Below are 17604 nucleotides of genomic sequence, written 5' to 3'. Positions count from 1 at the left end.
TAAGTATTACAAGTATCTGAGTTGTACTTATGTGTTGTACTTAATTACATTACACCACTGACTTTTCTTGTTCATCATCAAATTAACTTTACTGTTAATACTAGAACATAATTTACTTGGATTTCTCTCACTGCAACAGGCTGTGGATTATTGTCACATAATAAAACATGGATTTTATTAACGTAGTGCATCTGCTGTATTTGATGGAAAATGGCACTTTGCATCAATCAACAACTTTGGAATATTTAGTATCAAATCGATCCATGGTGCATTGACACGTCCAGTCACATTGCCACTATGCCTGAACTGCAACTGTCAAATTAAAACTTAGAAAACAATTTTTGTGGGCATCCAAGTTAATGATTATGAAGCAAACAAACTGTTTTAGTTTTAGTATGAAAAAAAAAAAACTCAGGACATCCACTCATCTTAACAACCAAATTTATTTCAAAGCATTTGAACAAGTGAGATCGTAGGTCACTTAAAGCTAAGCTGACGAGTCTTCTGCTTCACAGAACTGGACTCGCCTCTCGCAGCTTCAGCGGGCACTGCAGAGAGAGAGAGAGAGAGAAAACAAATCAGTCCACATCTCAAAATAACCAGATTCAATTCAACCAGCACAAACACTCTAAAAAAAAAATCCTCAGCTATAATCACGATACCAGCAGAGTTCTCAGTTCAGGTAACAGATTACAAGTCTCATTCATGATGTGAATCAACAACAGTGATTCTCTGTTCTGGTTATTTTGACCAAATACTGTTAAGTTTGTTTTTTCTTTCCTCTCAGCCACCTGTTTCCTGCTTTCGTCTGGTATTCAGGAGGAAATTAATCCATGACGAGAAGCGAGTGTCATCCTGATGACCAGGTCAGAACCACAGAATTAAACCTATGCATAGACAGCTGAAATGCACTGAAAACCAAAAGTCACCTGAGTTCAACTGTCACTGAACTACACTTCGATTTTCAAAAAGACCTTGTTTTGTTTTGTTTTAGGGTGAGCCATGATTGGCAAGTTTCTGCAATGAATGGGTTTTATTTTCCATCTGCAAACAGCGACACAAATAAAAGCATGCAGCATGCAGCACGTTTTTCCCCCCAGATGAGTGACTGACAGTTAATACTTCCACGTGCGGTCAGCAGTGCATTTCAGCTGCAGAGGATTAAAACCATTTACAGCAGTGGTAAACAGCCAGAGCTGAGAGTTGAGTTAAAAATACTATCACTAAGAGAAATATGAACTGTTACATAACACAGTTCAAAAAGCGATGCAATAATCCCCCTTTTGAGAAGCTTAGCATTCAGTTTTTTTGTAGACGGTGTCAAAAAGCTGTAGATTAAATTCTCTCGTAAATTGAGGCCACAGACTGCGTTGTGTTTGTTTTTAACTGCATTGAAAGAGGTTTCAAGTTTTTCCCCAATGCCAATCACACACAAAAGACAGACACTGCAAACACCTTTCAATACAACACATTAATACTCTTGGGTTGGGCAATATAAAATTGTGATATGAGACTAGTTCATCTTAGTTTTTGGATATCATACGTGTGGTCTTTTCCTGGTTTTAAAGGCTGCATTAGAGTTAAGTGAAGTGATCTTCTGAACATAAAGGACTGATCTAGCTGTTGTATTTACTTTTACCTACTTAAGTCATATCCACATCGCTGATGATTATCAAAAATCTTATTTTGTAAATTTAAGAAAGCACAAATAGTTATCCCTACAATACTGATATAGGTATTTGCTAAAAAATACTGTATATCAAGTTCTCTGGTTATTAACCATCACTGTTTATGTGTTACTGTGGTCACATTATATTAGTCGAATTTATTAATGTGTTATGTATCTGCATGATGGGCTGATAGTGGTAAAGAAAATTTACAATTGTACTCAGCACTGTTGAGGCCAAAATCTGTTGTATTGTTTCATATATTGATGGCTTTAGTTTGAGGTAGTTACAGCCTATTGCCAGCGTCTTATTGTCTTTTTAGCTTTGTTTCGTGCTGATATAGGGGCATCTGTACGTTTACCATTATAGTGTTACCTGGCAATAACATGAATACATCTCAGGAAATGTTGGAATAATACAAAATATAATGTAACATGTAGTGTAATAAACTAGTTTTTACGGGCAGTAATACTGCATTTTTTTAAATGTAGTTGTTTTTTTTTAAAATAAGGAGTATACCTTGATAAACGATCCCACCACTGCTGACATGCAACCAGCTATCAATATAATCTATCAATCTATATGTTGTTCAAGGAAAGTTTCCATTTGAAATTACCAGTCCACATCTGTTTTAGAATTGCTGAAAGTCACCTATAAGTAAAAGAGCTAACAGACATTGCTGGGTTTATGCCCCCTCACCTATCGTAATCTCCTGGCTTCTCTCTCAGACTCAAGAAGTGTCAGCACATCTCCTTCTCTGACTGGGCCCTTCACGTTCCTGATGATGGAGCGGTTGCTGTCATCCATGAACTCAACACGGACCTGCAAGATGATAAAATGAAGTGACAAGGTTAGAGACAAGCTTGTGTGTCCAGAGGTAAGATCTGATTTATTTAGCACATATTTAAAAAATGACAATGTTATACATAGTGAGAAAAGTAGACATGCAAGGGAAACCCAGTTTACCCAGAAGGACCTTCACATGTAAAGGTTTCCCCACTAAACTATCAAAGAGTACATACCATCTCTAAAGTTAGTCAAAAATAATTACAAATTTGTCTTATATATAAATAGAAATAAGAAGGGACTAGCAGATGAGGGCAGAGATGATAAAAGTAAAACCAAAGAAATAAAAGGTAAACATGGAAAAACACATGTTGGGCTGTTCTGACAATGTTGAGGATCCACTCGGAAGTTAGCACAGGTATCACCGCCATCGCATTACAATTTAATATAGTTTACCTGAATAACTGTGACATCAGCCTTTAAATACAGGTTATCTATAACACTGTTTCAAGGGGGGCGACTGTTTGCCTCCCGTGAGAAGCAAACGTTAATACATGTAAAATCGATCCTATTAAATTAATCTACAGTTAAGTTAAAATGTGACTGTGTCGCAGTATTATTCGTGTGGACATATATTATGTATTTGGGAAAGTTAAACTCTTTAAGAAAGGATCACATATAATCTCTGTACTGGCCGCTGAGAGATGCTAACTCGAGTTTAGCATACCTGTGTACATTGTCCCTGGGAACCAGTTCTTCCGAGCACTCTGGTAACCTGAAACACAACAACGCAAAATCAACATTACAGAGACGCTAATGGTTTTGAGGTTAACATTGTCTTTTCTCATGTGAACTTAAAATCGGTCTGAACAATCTACAACAGGCTAACAGTGAAGCAGCTAGCAGACTGTAGCATGAACGGGGCCTCCATGATGGACGCACGAGAGCCGCCGTGCCGTCCGTTAAACTATGTACAGAAGTAAATTTAGCTTCAATGTTTCGGGGCCGTATGACACATTAGTTATTAATGTAGCAATCTGTCCGTTCGGATATCATTATTTTCACCATATCAGATATTTTCTTACTCTTGCGAGCTTCACGGGCTGCACGCGGCTGCCGTCCATGTTGTCAGGTTAGAGCGGAAAGGAAGTCACGTGGTGCACGGCAGGGCTTTATGCGATTTATCACAACGTTAATACTTTGTATATTTTTGATATTACAATTTTATAATGATTGTTATTGAACGAGAATATCGCTGTATAAATTAAATAATAAAAATACTTGAAATTAGTATTATTTTAATTAACATTTATTTAAGCTTTCCACTTCCGTTTCCGTAAAATGGCATATACCACTCGCACAATCCTTCGAGGGGTGGCAACCAGGGCCGTACCATCAGTCACTGTAATCCCATATGCCATGTAACTCATTTTTACTTGATTTTATGGAGTGGTAGACTCAGTGAATTAATTAATCTTTTTAAACCTTATTTTGCATGTTGTTGTGAATAACTGTGAATAATTGTGAACAACTTCCTGGTGCATATTGGTTTCTATCAAAAAACTACAAATATTTTCTTGTTCTTTGGGATGCCAGTAACACACATAACAGAGAGTGTGTGTCTACCAGTAGGACACTTGAAACCAAGAGAAAATACAATTTGCAGATAAAGCTATACTGTATGGGAATTTGAGAATGTTAGCTTGTGCATCACCGTAATCTAAGGCATTTGTTTTTGTGACATGTTCATGTTATAGCAAAGCATGAATAACTATAATTTAAAAGTACTGATTTATAAACTAGAACATAGTAATATCTATGCAATCAGTATTATCATTCAGTATCATATCATCATAAAGGAATCAATGCCAGACGGATTGAGGGGGAAAAATAAATCGATATATATATGGGCTATATAATAAAACTTTTAAATAATAATAAAAGCCTATTTTTCTGTTAAGACAACCACATTCAGGAGGACTATATAGGTTGAAGCAGCCAATGTTATGTACCTGCAGCATTACTATGAACTCAGTGCTGAAGCGCTCTATAGCCTTGTTAGCAATGCAACACAGTCATCACACCACTCCCGCCGCCTTTCTCTCTCTCTCAGAACTCAAAGCCTTAAATCACAACACTAATCCTCGTGAACAGTATTTTTAACACGCGTTTGGACAGAAAGAACAGCAATAGGATTAGAGAGTCAGTAAAGAGGCTGAATCCCCAACTCATGCAGTTGATCTTCTTGCATGCTGAGAGACGAGCACTGTAGCTCTTTCTTTATCTTTATTTCAACCTTTTCGGAGGACAATATTCAGCCTAAATGGAGATCTCATGGAATACTGTTATTATTGTTTTTCACTGACTTGATCTGATTGGAACAAGACTTTTTTTTGTTGGTTTGTCCTCAGAGGAGCCGTCACAATGGAGGCTATGAAGCCCAAGTTGAAAGTGCTAAAAAAGCGTCGCTCCAGCCTTTTTGCGACCATAAAACGGGAGATGAGCTTTACGCAAAGCATTGAGGAGCAGGAGGGTGAGTTTCCATTTTCACAGGACAGCTCTGTGAAAGCATGGACATCTATGGACAACCTTGACACACCTGATGAGAAGAAAGGTGCAAGAAAAGATCAGAAAAAACACCCACCAAACCCAAGGAAATCAAACATTGTCAATCTCAACATAGGCGGAAAGGTGTTTCACATCCCGAAGCATTTGGTCCTCAAACACCCAAAAACCAGGATTGGAGTCCTTGCCCTTTGTGACGACCCAGTCAAGCGTCTGACGCTCTGTGACGATTACAATGTTCATAATGACGAATTCTTTTTTGACAGGGACCCCATGTTTTTCCACTACATCTTCCACTTTTATTGCAGTAATGTCTTGTGGGTGATGGACAGTCTCTGCCCTGTCAACTTTGAAGAGGAGATGTCATTCTGGGGATTGAAACTGAAGGACACTCCAAGGTGTGCTATTAATACTCACTATTTGTGTATAGCTTGATATGTAGCTGTTTGTGTATTTTTAAGTATGACAGCTCAATAAATGATCTCCTTCTCTTAGGTGCTGCCGCATTCTGTTTGAGGAGAAAGTGGACGACATCAGAGACCAGCTGAAGGTTAACCAGGAGTTGCTTGATGAGATTAAGCCTCACCAGGATGACGAGGGATACAAGAGCATGTTTCTTGGAGACTTCCGTAAGATCCTCTGGGACCTGATGGAGAATCCTTACTCCTCACTAGGAGCCAAATCTTTTGCTGTGTTTTCCAGTCTCTTTGTGCTTATCTCTATCGTTGCCATGACACTGAATACAGTAAAAGAACTCAGGCAGTACAAACTTGCTGGCAAAACCTACATGGAGTGGATAGAGATTTCCTCCATCCTTTTCTTCACCTTAGAATACTTTTTGCGGTTACTCACCACATCCGACATCAAACATTTTGTGAAGAGTGCCCTCAACTTTGTTGATGTGGTTGCTGTGATGCCCTACTTTCTCCAGATCATTTTTGAGACATTTGTTATGGATTCCGAAGACATGGGTGCAAAGGAGGATTTGAAGGCCATGGCGAGGGTCAGTAAAGTCAGCAAGGTGCTCAAGGTTGTCAAGCTGATGCGCATCTTTCGTATCTTGAAGCTTGCCCGTCACTCCACAGGCATGAGGGCGTTTGGTTTCACCATCCGACAGTGCTCTGAACAGGTATGAAGGAGTATCAAACAAGACAAATACACAAAAAAGCATTTAAATGAAGGGACATGCATAAATAATACAAGTAACTCATACATGAGCTAGGGTTAAAGCAGTTATAATTAGAATATTAACAGTGGATCACATGACTTGTGTTTCATTGTCTATGAAACTGGTTACTCATGGAAGATCATGCAGAACTTGTGGGCAGGTGCATTGGAGAAAATTGTCAATAGATGAGAAAAAGAGAGAATTCCTACACACTGTCCTATTACAAGTAAAGAATGATGACTGAAATGTTTACTTTATAAAGTTTTTTTGTAAGTAATACAACAGCGTGTGGGGATTCTTTAATTTAAAATACATAAAATTACAAAAATGATAGTATACAGTGTAGTTTGAGGCAGGGGTTAAAATTTTACAATGTTTTAAGGAACACTAAGTGAATAAATTGACAACACAAAGTGAAAAAAAATGACAACATGAATGTAGCTGTGATAAAAGTGATGAATCCAGACAAAATAAATACCCATTTTAGTGCCTTTCAGTTTATTTTTTTTGTTTTCAGGCATGCAAATGTACTGTTTTGGAGCTTTTATCAGAGTTGTTAATAGCTGCAGCAGGCAGCTGTTTTCAGCTTTGCGCTGCCTGCTCAGCACCAAACCTGCAGAGTAGACAGACAGCTGATAGAGTAAGCTGCTATAGCTGGTAAACATAGTGGAGCATTTAGCAGCTAAAGAGGCAGATATTTACCTTTTGTGTGTGTGGTGATGTATTAACCTGCTAAGACACTGCAGTTTCCCTGATTTGTTTGATTTTTTAAAAAAAATTTCTGCTTATTTTGCTGTGTTCGGGAAACCCAATCACTAGAATAAATGTTGGCATTGTTTGTTTCTGCCAACCATGGATATGTTACATTTATTATGTAGCAGATAAGTTAAAACTGCTGTGGTTAATGTGTGGTATGGTTAGGCTCAAAAACCACCTGGTTGTGGTGAGGAAAACAACATGTTTCGGCTTAAAATACCCGCTTTGGCACAATCCCGACTGAAAATGCCACTGATGTCTCTGCAAAAAACAAGTGCTGGAAATACTTCATGTCCTTAAAAAAAACCAACAACCACATTTGGTTGCTAAAAAGCTGCTGAAAACACATCTGTATTTAGCTTCTTTTTGGTCTGAAGAGTGGTCTTTAGTGGTCCGCACCTTGGCAGATGTCTTGGCCAGGTGTCACACACCATCCCCTCCACTTTTCAAAAACAAAGTCAGGTCATAAGCTGCGTCACTTGGCAATGTAGTATGTCGTATGAAACACACAGTTCTAACATATCTGCGGCTTGAAAAAAGGTACAATGCCCTCATTTTCTTCTGGTGACTGCAGTCCCCAGCCAACAGCAGCATGCAGATTTTTATAAAAAGGCAGCAACCATGTGCCAGACTGTAAGCAGCATCCAAGAGGAAGCTACGAAAATCATGGACACAGCGACAAAATACGCAAATATATCGAAGCGAAATGCTAAGTGGAGAACACCTGTGGTTTACTGTAACTTTCGCTGGCAATACTGTTTACAAACATAAGTGACAGTTCCTGCACAGTTTAGCTTTAACAGCAAGCATAATTTGTTTTTTAATCAGTAATTTATGAAGCCCTGTAAGAAACTTAGCACTGTTCCCCCTCAGTGCTGCCACCTGTCATGAGACAGACTTATACATGTGACACCAGATTCTCCTGTGTAGAAAAGCTTTATCTGAACATGCACATCATTTCATTCTTGGCTCAGTGGTTCTTGGTAACTAATATATATTAGCCATGCATGTTTTAAGTACTGTATTATGCCATAAATGTACATTTGATGGTAAAACACAATAGGTTTTGTGGGTGACTCGTGATAAAGCCTTAAATTGTCATGTGACTTGATGGTTGGTCCCTAATGTATGAATATATAGATTTTCAAAGATGAATGGGCACTGCTGTTGACATGTTCTCTTCTGTCTTTATTTAGGTGTGCTGTCTGTTCCTGTTCATTGCCATGGGTATCTTCACTTTCTCTGCTCTGATGCACTCTGTAGAGGTGGATCAGCCTGGGACACCTTTCAGCAGCATACCAGACGCCTGGTGGTGGGCTGCGGTGAGTAGGATGAACATATACATATATTGTTCTTTTCTTCTTTCTTCTTCTTTTATTTTTTTTTACCAGACTGCATTAGACTTTGGGCTTTATTTTAGTCCTGAAATATATTCATATTTGTGCTTTCTTTTTTGTTCCGATCATGCTTTTTATTGTTTCTATAAGAAAAAACAGTGTCCACAACAACCTAAACCAACAAATTGAGTTACATGTACATATGGTGACAGATAACAAGATGGTATAAGTATATCAAAGCACAAATGATTCATAATAAAATAAAATAACTTAATGAATGAACAAGATACATTCACAAGATCCCAGCATCTACATATATCACTGTGATCCCACCCTCACATTAGTTCACCTGCGAAAGGATAGATATAGTGTACATACTGTTTGTATTTGGCCACTTTAAGGCACATTTATCAAAGCACTAAAAAAAAAATCAATACATTTACTAAATACATTTTCTAAAAATACAGTAAAAATTATAATAGTTTAAAAAGTATAGATACAAAAATAGATATATTATGAAATAAAAATGGATAACAGAGAAAAGAATCACAAGGAAGAAAACAATACAAGTTTAATTAAATATCATAAAAAGCCAATATGAAGTAAATAATGGTTGCATCAAACTACTCAGGAGACAACATTTGTATTTGCTCCCACCTCTTAATCCCGGACATATAACAACTGTCTGAACTGCTGGGTTGTGACTATGTTTTGGTGTCAAGATATGTAGCAGTGCCTTTTTGCTGACTTCTCTCGACTATACATAAATGGTGTAAAGTTAGTTAGTTTTCCCCTTTCTCACTATTTACTAGCAGAAGCATCATGAATCATCATATTCATATTGCACCAGGAGAAACCTGAATTACCATTAATGGAACAAAGAATGGTGCACAACATTCAGAGGATTCAGCGCGCTCTTATGACTGCCTCTAAGACTCTTCTGGAGCCATTATCTCAGTTATGAACCTATAAGCTCTTCCTCTTGACTGTGTTGAAGAGATAGAGACGCTCACTAGGGGATGTGTCACTATGAGCCAGCAGTGTGGTTGATTTCAGTTCTCAAGGATTAGGCCAACCCTGATTTGTATTTCCTGACTAATCAGACCAAGCCAAAAGTTCACAGTGCAAGACAGAGACATGTTCTGTGCTATTTTTGTCTCTTCACCAACCAATGAACCCATGATGATTTTGTAGTGAACTGGCTGGTGACTGTCACCACACGGGCTTGAGGTTAAGCACCAACTGCTGCTTTGCCCTTTGACAAAAACGGCGATAAATTCTTACCTTCACTGGCCAGCAGATCTCTTAATAATAAGATGGTAGCCAAATGTGTTCACTCCCGCATTTAAATTATTTCTGAGGTGAACTGTGTTCACTCTTGGTAATTATAGCCCCTCTGCTTACGAACATCAGTTTAATATTGTGAGTGACATATGTGGCAAAGCGTTTGATGTTACACTGTAAAAACAGAACTTGTTGTCTTTACATTTCTTTTTGTGTATGTGGTAAACAAACAAGACATAATGTGTTAAGCTAAGATGAGATAACTGACTACTTTAGCGCCAAAGGGCAAAGAGTGTGAATAAGCATATTTCCTAAAAGGCATATTCCCTTAATTTTTGGTTGGGTGATGGTGATTTGACAAACTACGGGATAAATTTTTTTTGGGACAAAACAAATTCTTACAGCCAAAGAAATATCATGAAACTACAGTTACCCTTTCAGTAAACATATTGGGTCAGACACATTTGGCAAACATTTGGTTAGACCATGTCATTTTAGAACCACAGGCATGCATGGATTATTGATTGTGCCTACTGGGCACCGGCCCAGGGGACAAAGTTTAAGGGCCCCTCTAGCCTTCACCTGCAAAATGTCACTCAAATTAACACTGCTGACCAGGCAGATATCTCATTATCTGCCCATAATGATAGGATGCTGTATATGTAGCTAATTAGTTTTAAAAACAAGTGGGCGGTGTGCAGGAATCCATATTCAAAGGCTCCACCTCCACTTTGCATTCTGCTTCTGCTCATAGCTTAATTTTACCTGGCAAACTACAGTAAGAAATAAGATATATTTCTTCTGACATTGCTTTGTTACGCAGCAAATTGTTACAGCATCCTCAAATTTGACTTGCTTCGTTTCACTGTCTGTAGTGTACTCGTGCATCAGCCTGGTTGTGTGTGTTTCATGCACTCTGGTTTAGGGACATTAGGTTTTATTTATCTGGTGGCAGCTGTTAACTTATATGTGTCTAATCCCCTCTAATACGGTTTTATGCGTCTCATTTGTGGCCAGACACAGTGATTGCATTCCAGAGATGGAAAGTGTTGCAGTGCATTCTTGGAGGTTTAGTTGATCCTGCTTATTCTCAACTTTGCAACACGCCAACAACTGATCTGTACAAGAAACACTTTAATTATTAGACTCAACGAGCCTTGGCTGAGGCGTGTTTTCGGGGCAGACTGAAAGGATGGGCCCTCCATCTTTGGAGCAATTAAAGAAAATCCCAATATTTTATTTTCCTGCTATGCCCTAAATGTCATCATGTTGAATTAAAAAAAAGAAGAAGAAAAGAATTAGATTTAAAAGAAAAAAAAAAGTGTTGAGCATGGGGTCACTTTTGTATTTTCTTATTTAAATATTAAAGCAGAGTACAGATCCTGCATGTAAGCTGATTTTTTTCTTTTCTTCCTACAGGTGAGCATTTCCACTGTGGGCTATGGAGATGTCGTCCCTATCTCATATCTTGGCCGTTGTGTAGCATTTGGCTGCATCTCTTTTGGCATCATCCTCAATGGCATGCCCATCTCCATCCTTTTCAACAAGTTCTCTGACTATTACGCCAAACTGAAGGAGCAGGAATACACATATTCAAACACAGAGCGTACCTTCCAGCTCAGGAAACGTCTGAGGCGCAAGTTTGAAAACTGCTTCGAACCACCAGAGGAGTTCGACGACGAGATATACTATCGGCCAAGCGGAAGGCAAATCCATGAGAGCGATGATTTATCATCTCACTAGTTACAAATTCACGTACCTTAAATGGCCTTATCACCCATGGATCTAGAAATTGTAAGACTATGTGAAGATAAACAGTCTCGGGCAGGAGGGGAACAGAGGCAGCAGCAAGTGGAGATAAGCTGTAAGCTTCAGCTTTACAGTAGGTGCTGTTTGCACGCTATGGGGGATGATTCCTCTGTCAAATGGTCGAGATGCTCCTGCTGGACGGCTTGTCGCTATAAGAATAGCTTACATCCGCAACTAATTCCGACTAAACTGACATAGATGTGTGACACAATTAGCTCAAGTAGCCACGTTACTAACAAAGCAGTCATACTTAACTCACTTTACCAGGAATGTGATACTTGTGAAGAACTTTTCTCATTGGAAGTGCTATTAATGAACTATTTTGGACGACTACATGGTCTCTTACACTGTACTTAACATTTTTGATAGTCTGCACAACATACATAACAGAGTGCTGCAGGAGTGAGTCCTAAAAACCCAGAAAAGAGTTTTAACACTTCTGGTTCCCTTGTCTCAAAGTCAGTTGGTTTTTGGTCAGAATGCCTGAAATAATAAAATCCAGATTAGACAGCATTTCTGAGAGTATCAAGCCTCAGTATTGCCATATTTTCAAGTGAAACACGATAGGCAGTCGTGATATAACATTAGGAGGAATTTGATTTGATTGTTGAAAAGTAGGCGTGTCGTAACAGCGAGACCCCGACTGTGTAACGCTAACTGGATAGTTGCATCCGTCAGGGAGAGAGAGAGAGACGAAATCTATTCTATGCTCTCAATGTAAGGTTAGTAAGTTAGTAAGTAAATAAATTCTAGCCAGAGGGCTGTAACCACAATATTTTGGAAAAAGAATTACAGATGTAGCATAATGTTGCTAACTAGCTAACTAATGAATTTTAACTCTGTGTGGCTAAAAGTTGCAGATTGATTGATGGGTGAATGTCTTGATTTTATTGGCTGAAATTGGTTGGTACAAGCTTACATAACGAATCATATGCATAATTGGATTTTGATATAAGAATATGAAGAAATATATTTTTTGTTGGTTTTTTGTCATATATTGTTAAATGGGTGCACAACATGGGCAGCCATGTGATTTAAAGGGGTTAAAAAGGTATTTGCCATTTCATCTCATCTATAAGAGATTGTTTTGTTCTGTGACATAAAATATGTCGGTTAATACCCTGCATTTAGAAGCTTTAATGTGTCTTATAAATAGCAGTTGCTAACAAGTGGCTAAATGGGACTACAGAGGCTGCCAGGGACTTTAAAGGTCATCACATCGAACAAAAAGTTTAGTGGCGGTGACTTTGAAGTCATGCAATAGTTGTATAGTTTGTCAATAGCCTAACGTTAGCTTTTTACTCCCAGCAATTGTATTTACACTTCAAAACTCATAAAAGTGGTTATCATTTCTGAAGATTATCTGGTTGAACAAACTTTATCAGTATCATGAACCTTAGTTTGCCGCAGATCTCATTTTCTGAAATAATTCAGCATCCAATGGAAAAATCCCATTGGCTTTTTGTCAAGGGAAGCAGGAGAGCGATAACCTCCAGGTTGGCCCACAAAAAAAAGAAAAAGAAAGAGAAAAGTCATCCCTGCAGTACTCTATAACTCTGATTTGAATACCAACCAGTTTAAACATCATGGTGATTTGTATTCATTGTCTTTCACTGTTTTAGACTAAGGAAATACACGTGTACAAGTAATGAAAACTCAGATTTACATGCATCTGAGAACAATTCAACATCCCCAGTGCAAAGCTCTTCCACGTGCCATGCTTCATGTGTCAGAAAAATGGTATATTTGTCAAAAAAAAAGCACACCTTTTTTTGCTGTCCAGTCACTCACAGCCTGTTGTCGACAGCGCCTAAGCAGGTGGAAAGGTGCAGCAGGGGGTGTGTCAGTATAGCGATCAAGAGCACAAATGTAATTTTGTTGTCAAGGATTACTGGGATTTGTGCTTGTGCCTCCTTCCTGGTCAGACAAGGTTGAAAGTCAGCCATGTGCTGTGCTATTTTGGTGACACAGATAATCTGATCAGGTGTGCACAATCAGGTTCTGTTCAATGCTTACATGTTACTTTCATGAATGATGGCAGATCAATTTATAAAGCAGGGAAAATGTTATAGTCCTACATTGTTTTTTATGCTGGTTACACGAGAAATGGCACTAAGTGAATGTCAATCATCATGTCAGTGTTTGAGTTGATCACAGCAGGGACTGAGTAAAAATTATTTCGTTGGTCATGACCATAGTACAAGCTGTATGGCTTTTGGGGGAGTTCACTTTTTTCTCTTTTTCTGTTGCAATGAAACATTCATAGCTGCAAACATGTAGACCACCATTGCTTAGTCAGCAAATCTGATTTATAGTCTAATAATCACTTAATGAATTTGTCAAACCTCCAGACGAGTATAAAAAACAAACATTGCATTATGATACAATAGGGCCAACTAAATCAGAGCACAGTACACTCTGCAGAATGTGGTACTATATTATTTAGTTTATTGGCACAAATAAGGCACGGATAGTTCAAATAGCAAAGCTGCTCCTCGGATTGTTCCATTTCCGGATTTGGGAAGTTATTCTTCCAACTTGGTGTGTTCATGAGTTATAATGTGAATAAAACCATGGACGCTTCAGAGAGGATATGTTATATTTCATTGCTCAAAGCGCAGTGAAGATTCATGTTGCTATCCAAATGTGATGAAACAGTTTAAAGCTTTTTATCGCAAGTGATTTTGTCCCACACTTGTTGTAACATTACATCCCCTAAATCCACTAAAATATTGCTTTACCTGACTTGATATCAGGGTTAACGCTAATAAATAAATTTTCTGACTAATCTGGGTCACTGCGTGGACAAAAACAGTTAGAACCCAATATGCCATATTATAGATAACATGTAAGCACTAATTATTATGCAGTGCTTGAATGACTAAGAAGGTTTTTAACATCAATCAAACATGTTCTTTTGTCCATCGTGTTTATTGGGGTTTTTTTCTGGTTATAGGGGTTTTGGGGGGGAGTTTTTCCTTAGTCGATGTGAGGGTCTATGTTGTATGCTGTAATGTCCTCTGAGGTAAATTGTGATTTGTAATAATGGGCTTTATAAATACAATTGAATTTGAAATTTCTGTATAATATGAAGTCAGACTTGCAAGTCATGTGCCAGAATTCTCTTGAGGGGGCGTTCCTATGTGAATTTTCCCAGTGGAGAACTAATTTTCCGGTCATTCTGGCAGCACATGAATGCGGGGTAAATCGTTAAGCTTCACTAATTTCTTTTTGACATTGTATGCCGACTACAAATCAGAGAGTAAAGAATGTTGATGTGCCGGCAGACTGAGTGGGACAATAAGAATGTTTTGTGTTTTTTATCTTTGAGATAAAGTTTATGGTAACGCGTGGCCAAGGCAAGAATAGACGGCATGCACGCTGGTATCCCTATTAGTGAATTACTGATGATTCACCCTCAAGCATGATTCATACATCAACAATAGCCTAATTTTAATCCATCATGATGAAGATACAGAAAAAAAGGAAATGCACCGCAAAAATAGCATATTGTCAATACTTTAGAGACCTTCCAAAATGTCACTATTCACGTTTTCTGGGGGAGCTCGTATTAAGAGGAGGCGAGCTCCCCCTGGCTGCCCTGCAGTTTGCACCCTGGTCATGACTGATAACAACCCTTACTACGCAACACCAACTGATTCACACCGCTTTCTAAAAATACTGAAGATGTTTTGTGAATTTGGTCATGATTAAAACCCCTTTACCTTCCCCTGATTTACGAAAGCAGAGCCCTGTGAAGAATTGGACCTGGAACAATAATTGTCTAAATATCGTATTGTATATTAAATGGGATCAGGGGTGTCGTCAAAATAATACAGCTAATGCTTCCTTATTTTCTATGTTTTCTGCATGCACACAAACACTGGTTGTGGGACAAGACTTGTGTCAGCTGGTGGCTCCAATTTCTGTTTACATTTTTCTGTTATGACACAATGATAGCCTAACAATTGCAGAGGCTTTTGAAAGGGGAGCCAATGGTCATAATCTGTAGAGCACTTTGTGAGCTCTTGTACATGAATGTGTAATTGTTTGAATACTAGTGCAGTGCCCGCTCAAAATGTTTGGAACAGGCCGGTTGCTTGGCATCTGGTATTGCTGCTTGCAGCTTTCTTGAGAACCGCTCCATCAAACAACCTCACTCTTGTGCTTGGCATAGTTGCATCCCCTAGCAATTCAAAACTATATGCATCGTTTGCTCACATGAACATTTTGTCACCTCATTGAAGTGAAACGGATTGCATGGGATGACCTGCGCCTTAAAAAACTGCCCTGTTGTTATCTTCTTTTCTGGTGCCGAAGTCAGAAAAATGTTGCATTGTTGCAAAGGAAGACTCGCACACAGAACAAAAGAAGAGTTAGACTGAAGTCTGGATTTCAAATATCTATTTTACATGTTGTAAATAGTCAAAGTCTGACTATTTCCAGGAACAAAAATGTTCATTGACAAAGCATTGCTGATGTTCAAATTGTTTGCTACAATGTAACATCTCCGGGCTCTCTTTCTTCATCTGTTCATGACAGTATTATAGCGAACATTGGAGACAGAGCTGTACCCAGCATGCTGTTTGGCGACGTAACGTTAAATTACACACAGTGTATACTTCTGGTGGTAGTAATAAGCTAAATATGTTCCGCAGATCTCGCACTTGACACTGCACTTCCTCTGACCCCCAGCAATACATCCAACAAGTGTGAAAACGGTCGGATGAACGGTTGTTGAGAAAATTGAAGGACAGACATACGTACACACAGAGCCTGCTTCCACTTTAGTTAGATAGTAAATATTCCGTTGGTGAAAAAGTACAAACAAAAGGTGAAAAAAGGGCACTTTACGTATTTTATTTATAGCTATTTCATAACATTTTCAATTTATATACATGTATTCAATTCTATTACTCTGTGGCTGTACACAAAGAAGAGATGTTTCTTGTGCAAATTCTGTAAAATGTGTAAATATTTTTTGTGTCATCATTATTTTTGTTGTGCATAAAGACGCAACAAAGCGTAACCAAAAAACAGTGGTCTTGGAAACTATATACCTGTTCTCAAGATCCTTCAAAATGGGTAAAAAGAGAAAGAGTATTCCTTTCTCATTAAACAAAATCTAATCTTCCGCACAGCATTCTTGTTTTTTCTTTTATCTTGACCATCCACATTCCCTTTAGATCGAAGGTGAACTTGAAGTCCATTGCTATTAACAGACACTTGGCTTATTCGTCTGAGGGACGATGCTGCCTGTGTAATAGTATTACAGGATAAGGTAATGGGAAATATGCCAGAGGTTTAAGAGTGTCGTCAGCATCAATTATAACCCAAGAGTGCTTCTGGCTGTCTCATGTGACTCAGCCAGGACTGAATGGACAGGAATAGATGTAGTTAAGAGGGACATCAGGCAAAGGACAGACACAGGCAGACAGACACAGATATATGCACACATACAATGTTGGGGAACAGATAAAGATCAACAAGGTTTTGCATATAAAAGGAATTAACACTCAACCCTTTTTTTTACATTCAGCGTTCATTTGCTCAGTTGTTAATAAAAAAAAATGTTGATCTGAGCAGTTTGAATTGAAGAAACACATCGAAAAATGCAAGAAACACAGATGAAAGTTATGACTGACTTTACGGTGGCCCTGAGGTGCCAAACAAGGAAATATTTTGGGCGAACAAAGACAAAGACATATCAGAGACCAGAACAAAATGGGTAGACATTGTAGTAGACATTTCTTTTTAGTCCATCGTGATGCCAGAGGTACAATAACCAGTATCATGATACAGACAAGCTCTTATATGTTCAATGTGTAGTATCTGGCTGCATGAACTCAATTGAACATGTAAATAAAAAGCATTAAATTTAACACCTCCTACAAAAAATACCAAATAAGAATTTGTAAAGTAAAAAGAGCAAATGAGTGAGATGAGTGTTGTTTATATGAGGTTAACAATATTACATTGCTAACCTCTGTAATAAACTAATCTCTGCTTACCTGTGAAAAATATCATCATAAGAGGTGAAAATGCAAAGCATGGAAGTACACTGATGACATTTAAGTGCCACCTTTCATATTTTTTATCAGTGTTGGCAATATGAAAGTTATCAGTGTGGCCCGGGGTGGCCATGTGTGTGGAAAATTGCGTCAATATCCTTGAAATCTCTTTGCCAGTGACACTCTGTTCCAATTAGCTCCCATCCCTCAAGATGTGTAAA

At 38.3% G+C, this 17604-nt stretch overlaps 2 protein-coding genes across 2 annotated transcripts; one reads left to right on the top strand and one right to left on the bottom strand.

Moving 5' to 3' along the window:
- Positions 1-424: 424 nt before the first annotated feature.
- rps28 (ribosomal protein S28) lies at positions 425-3681 on the bottom strand. Its single transcript, XM_088085276.1, has 4 exons — positions 3539-3681; positions 3181-3228; positions 2367-2489; positions 425-548 (listed from the first exon to the last, which is right to left on the bottom strand). Exons 1-3 carry the CDS (start codon positions 3575-3577, stop codon positions 2367-2369), a joined length of 210 nt encoding a protein of 69 aa, XP_087941402.1. The 5' UTR covers positions 3578-3681; the 3' UTR covers positions 425-548.
- Positions 3682-4218: 537 nt separating this feature from the next.
- On the top strand, positions 4219-16506 carry LOC121950869 (potassium voltage-gated channel subfamily V member 2). The gene is made up of 4 exons (XM_042496953.2): positions 4219-5416; positions 5514-6147; positions 8139-8264; positions 10983-16506. The coding sequence occupies exons 1-4, from the start codon at positions 4878-4880 to the stop codon at positions 11304-11306; spliced, it is 1623 nt and encodes a 540-aa protein (XP_042352887.1). The 5' UTR covers positions 4219-4877; the 3' UTR covers positions 11307-16506.
- Positions 16507-17604: the final 1098 nt, after the last annotated feature.

This window comes from Plectropomus leopardus, chromosome 12 (genome assembly GCF_026936395.1).
Source record: "Plectropomus leopardus strain MGB_pleo_1.0 chromosome 12, ASM2693639v1, whole genome shotgun sequence".
NCBI lineage: Eukaryota > Metazoa > Chordata > Actinopteri > Perciformes > Serranidae > Plectropomus > Plectropomus leopardus.
This window is presented reverse-complemented; position numbering and strand designations above follow the sequence as displayed.

What these genes read in the sequence shown, in the direction of transcription:
- rps28 (XM_088085276.1), bottom strand. Translation starts at nt 3,577, where the DNA reads ATGGACGGCAGCCGCGTGCAGCCCGTGAAGCTCGCAAGA. An exon ending in AGCCCGTGAAGCTCGCAAGA is followed by an intron (nt 3,229 to 3,538) that starts GTAAGAAAATAT and finishes GTTGTGTTTCAG; the next exon opens with GTTACCAGAGTGCTCGGAAG. An exon ending in CCCAGGGACAATGTACACAG is followed by an intron (nt 2,490 to 3,180) that starts GTATGCTAAACT and finishes ATCATCTTGCAG; the next exon opens with GTCCGTGTTGAGTTCATGGA.
- LOC121950869 (XM_042496953.2), top strand. Translation starts at nt 4,878, where the DNA reads ATGGAGGCTATGAAGCCCAAGTTGAAAGTGCTAAAAAAGCGTCGCTCC. An exon ending in AAACTGAAGGACACTCCAAG is followed by an intron (nt 5,417 to 5,513) that starts GTGTGCTATTAA and finishes TCCTTCTCTTAG; the next exon opens with GTGCTGCCGCATTCTGTTTG. An exon ending in TCCGACAGTGCTCTGAACAG is followed by an intron (nt 6,148 to 8,138) that starts GTATGAAGGAGT and finishes GTCTTTATTTAG; the next exon opens with GTGTGCTGTCTGTTCCTGTT.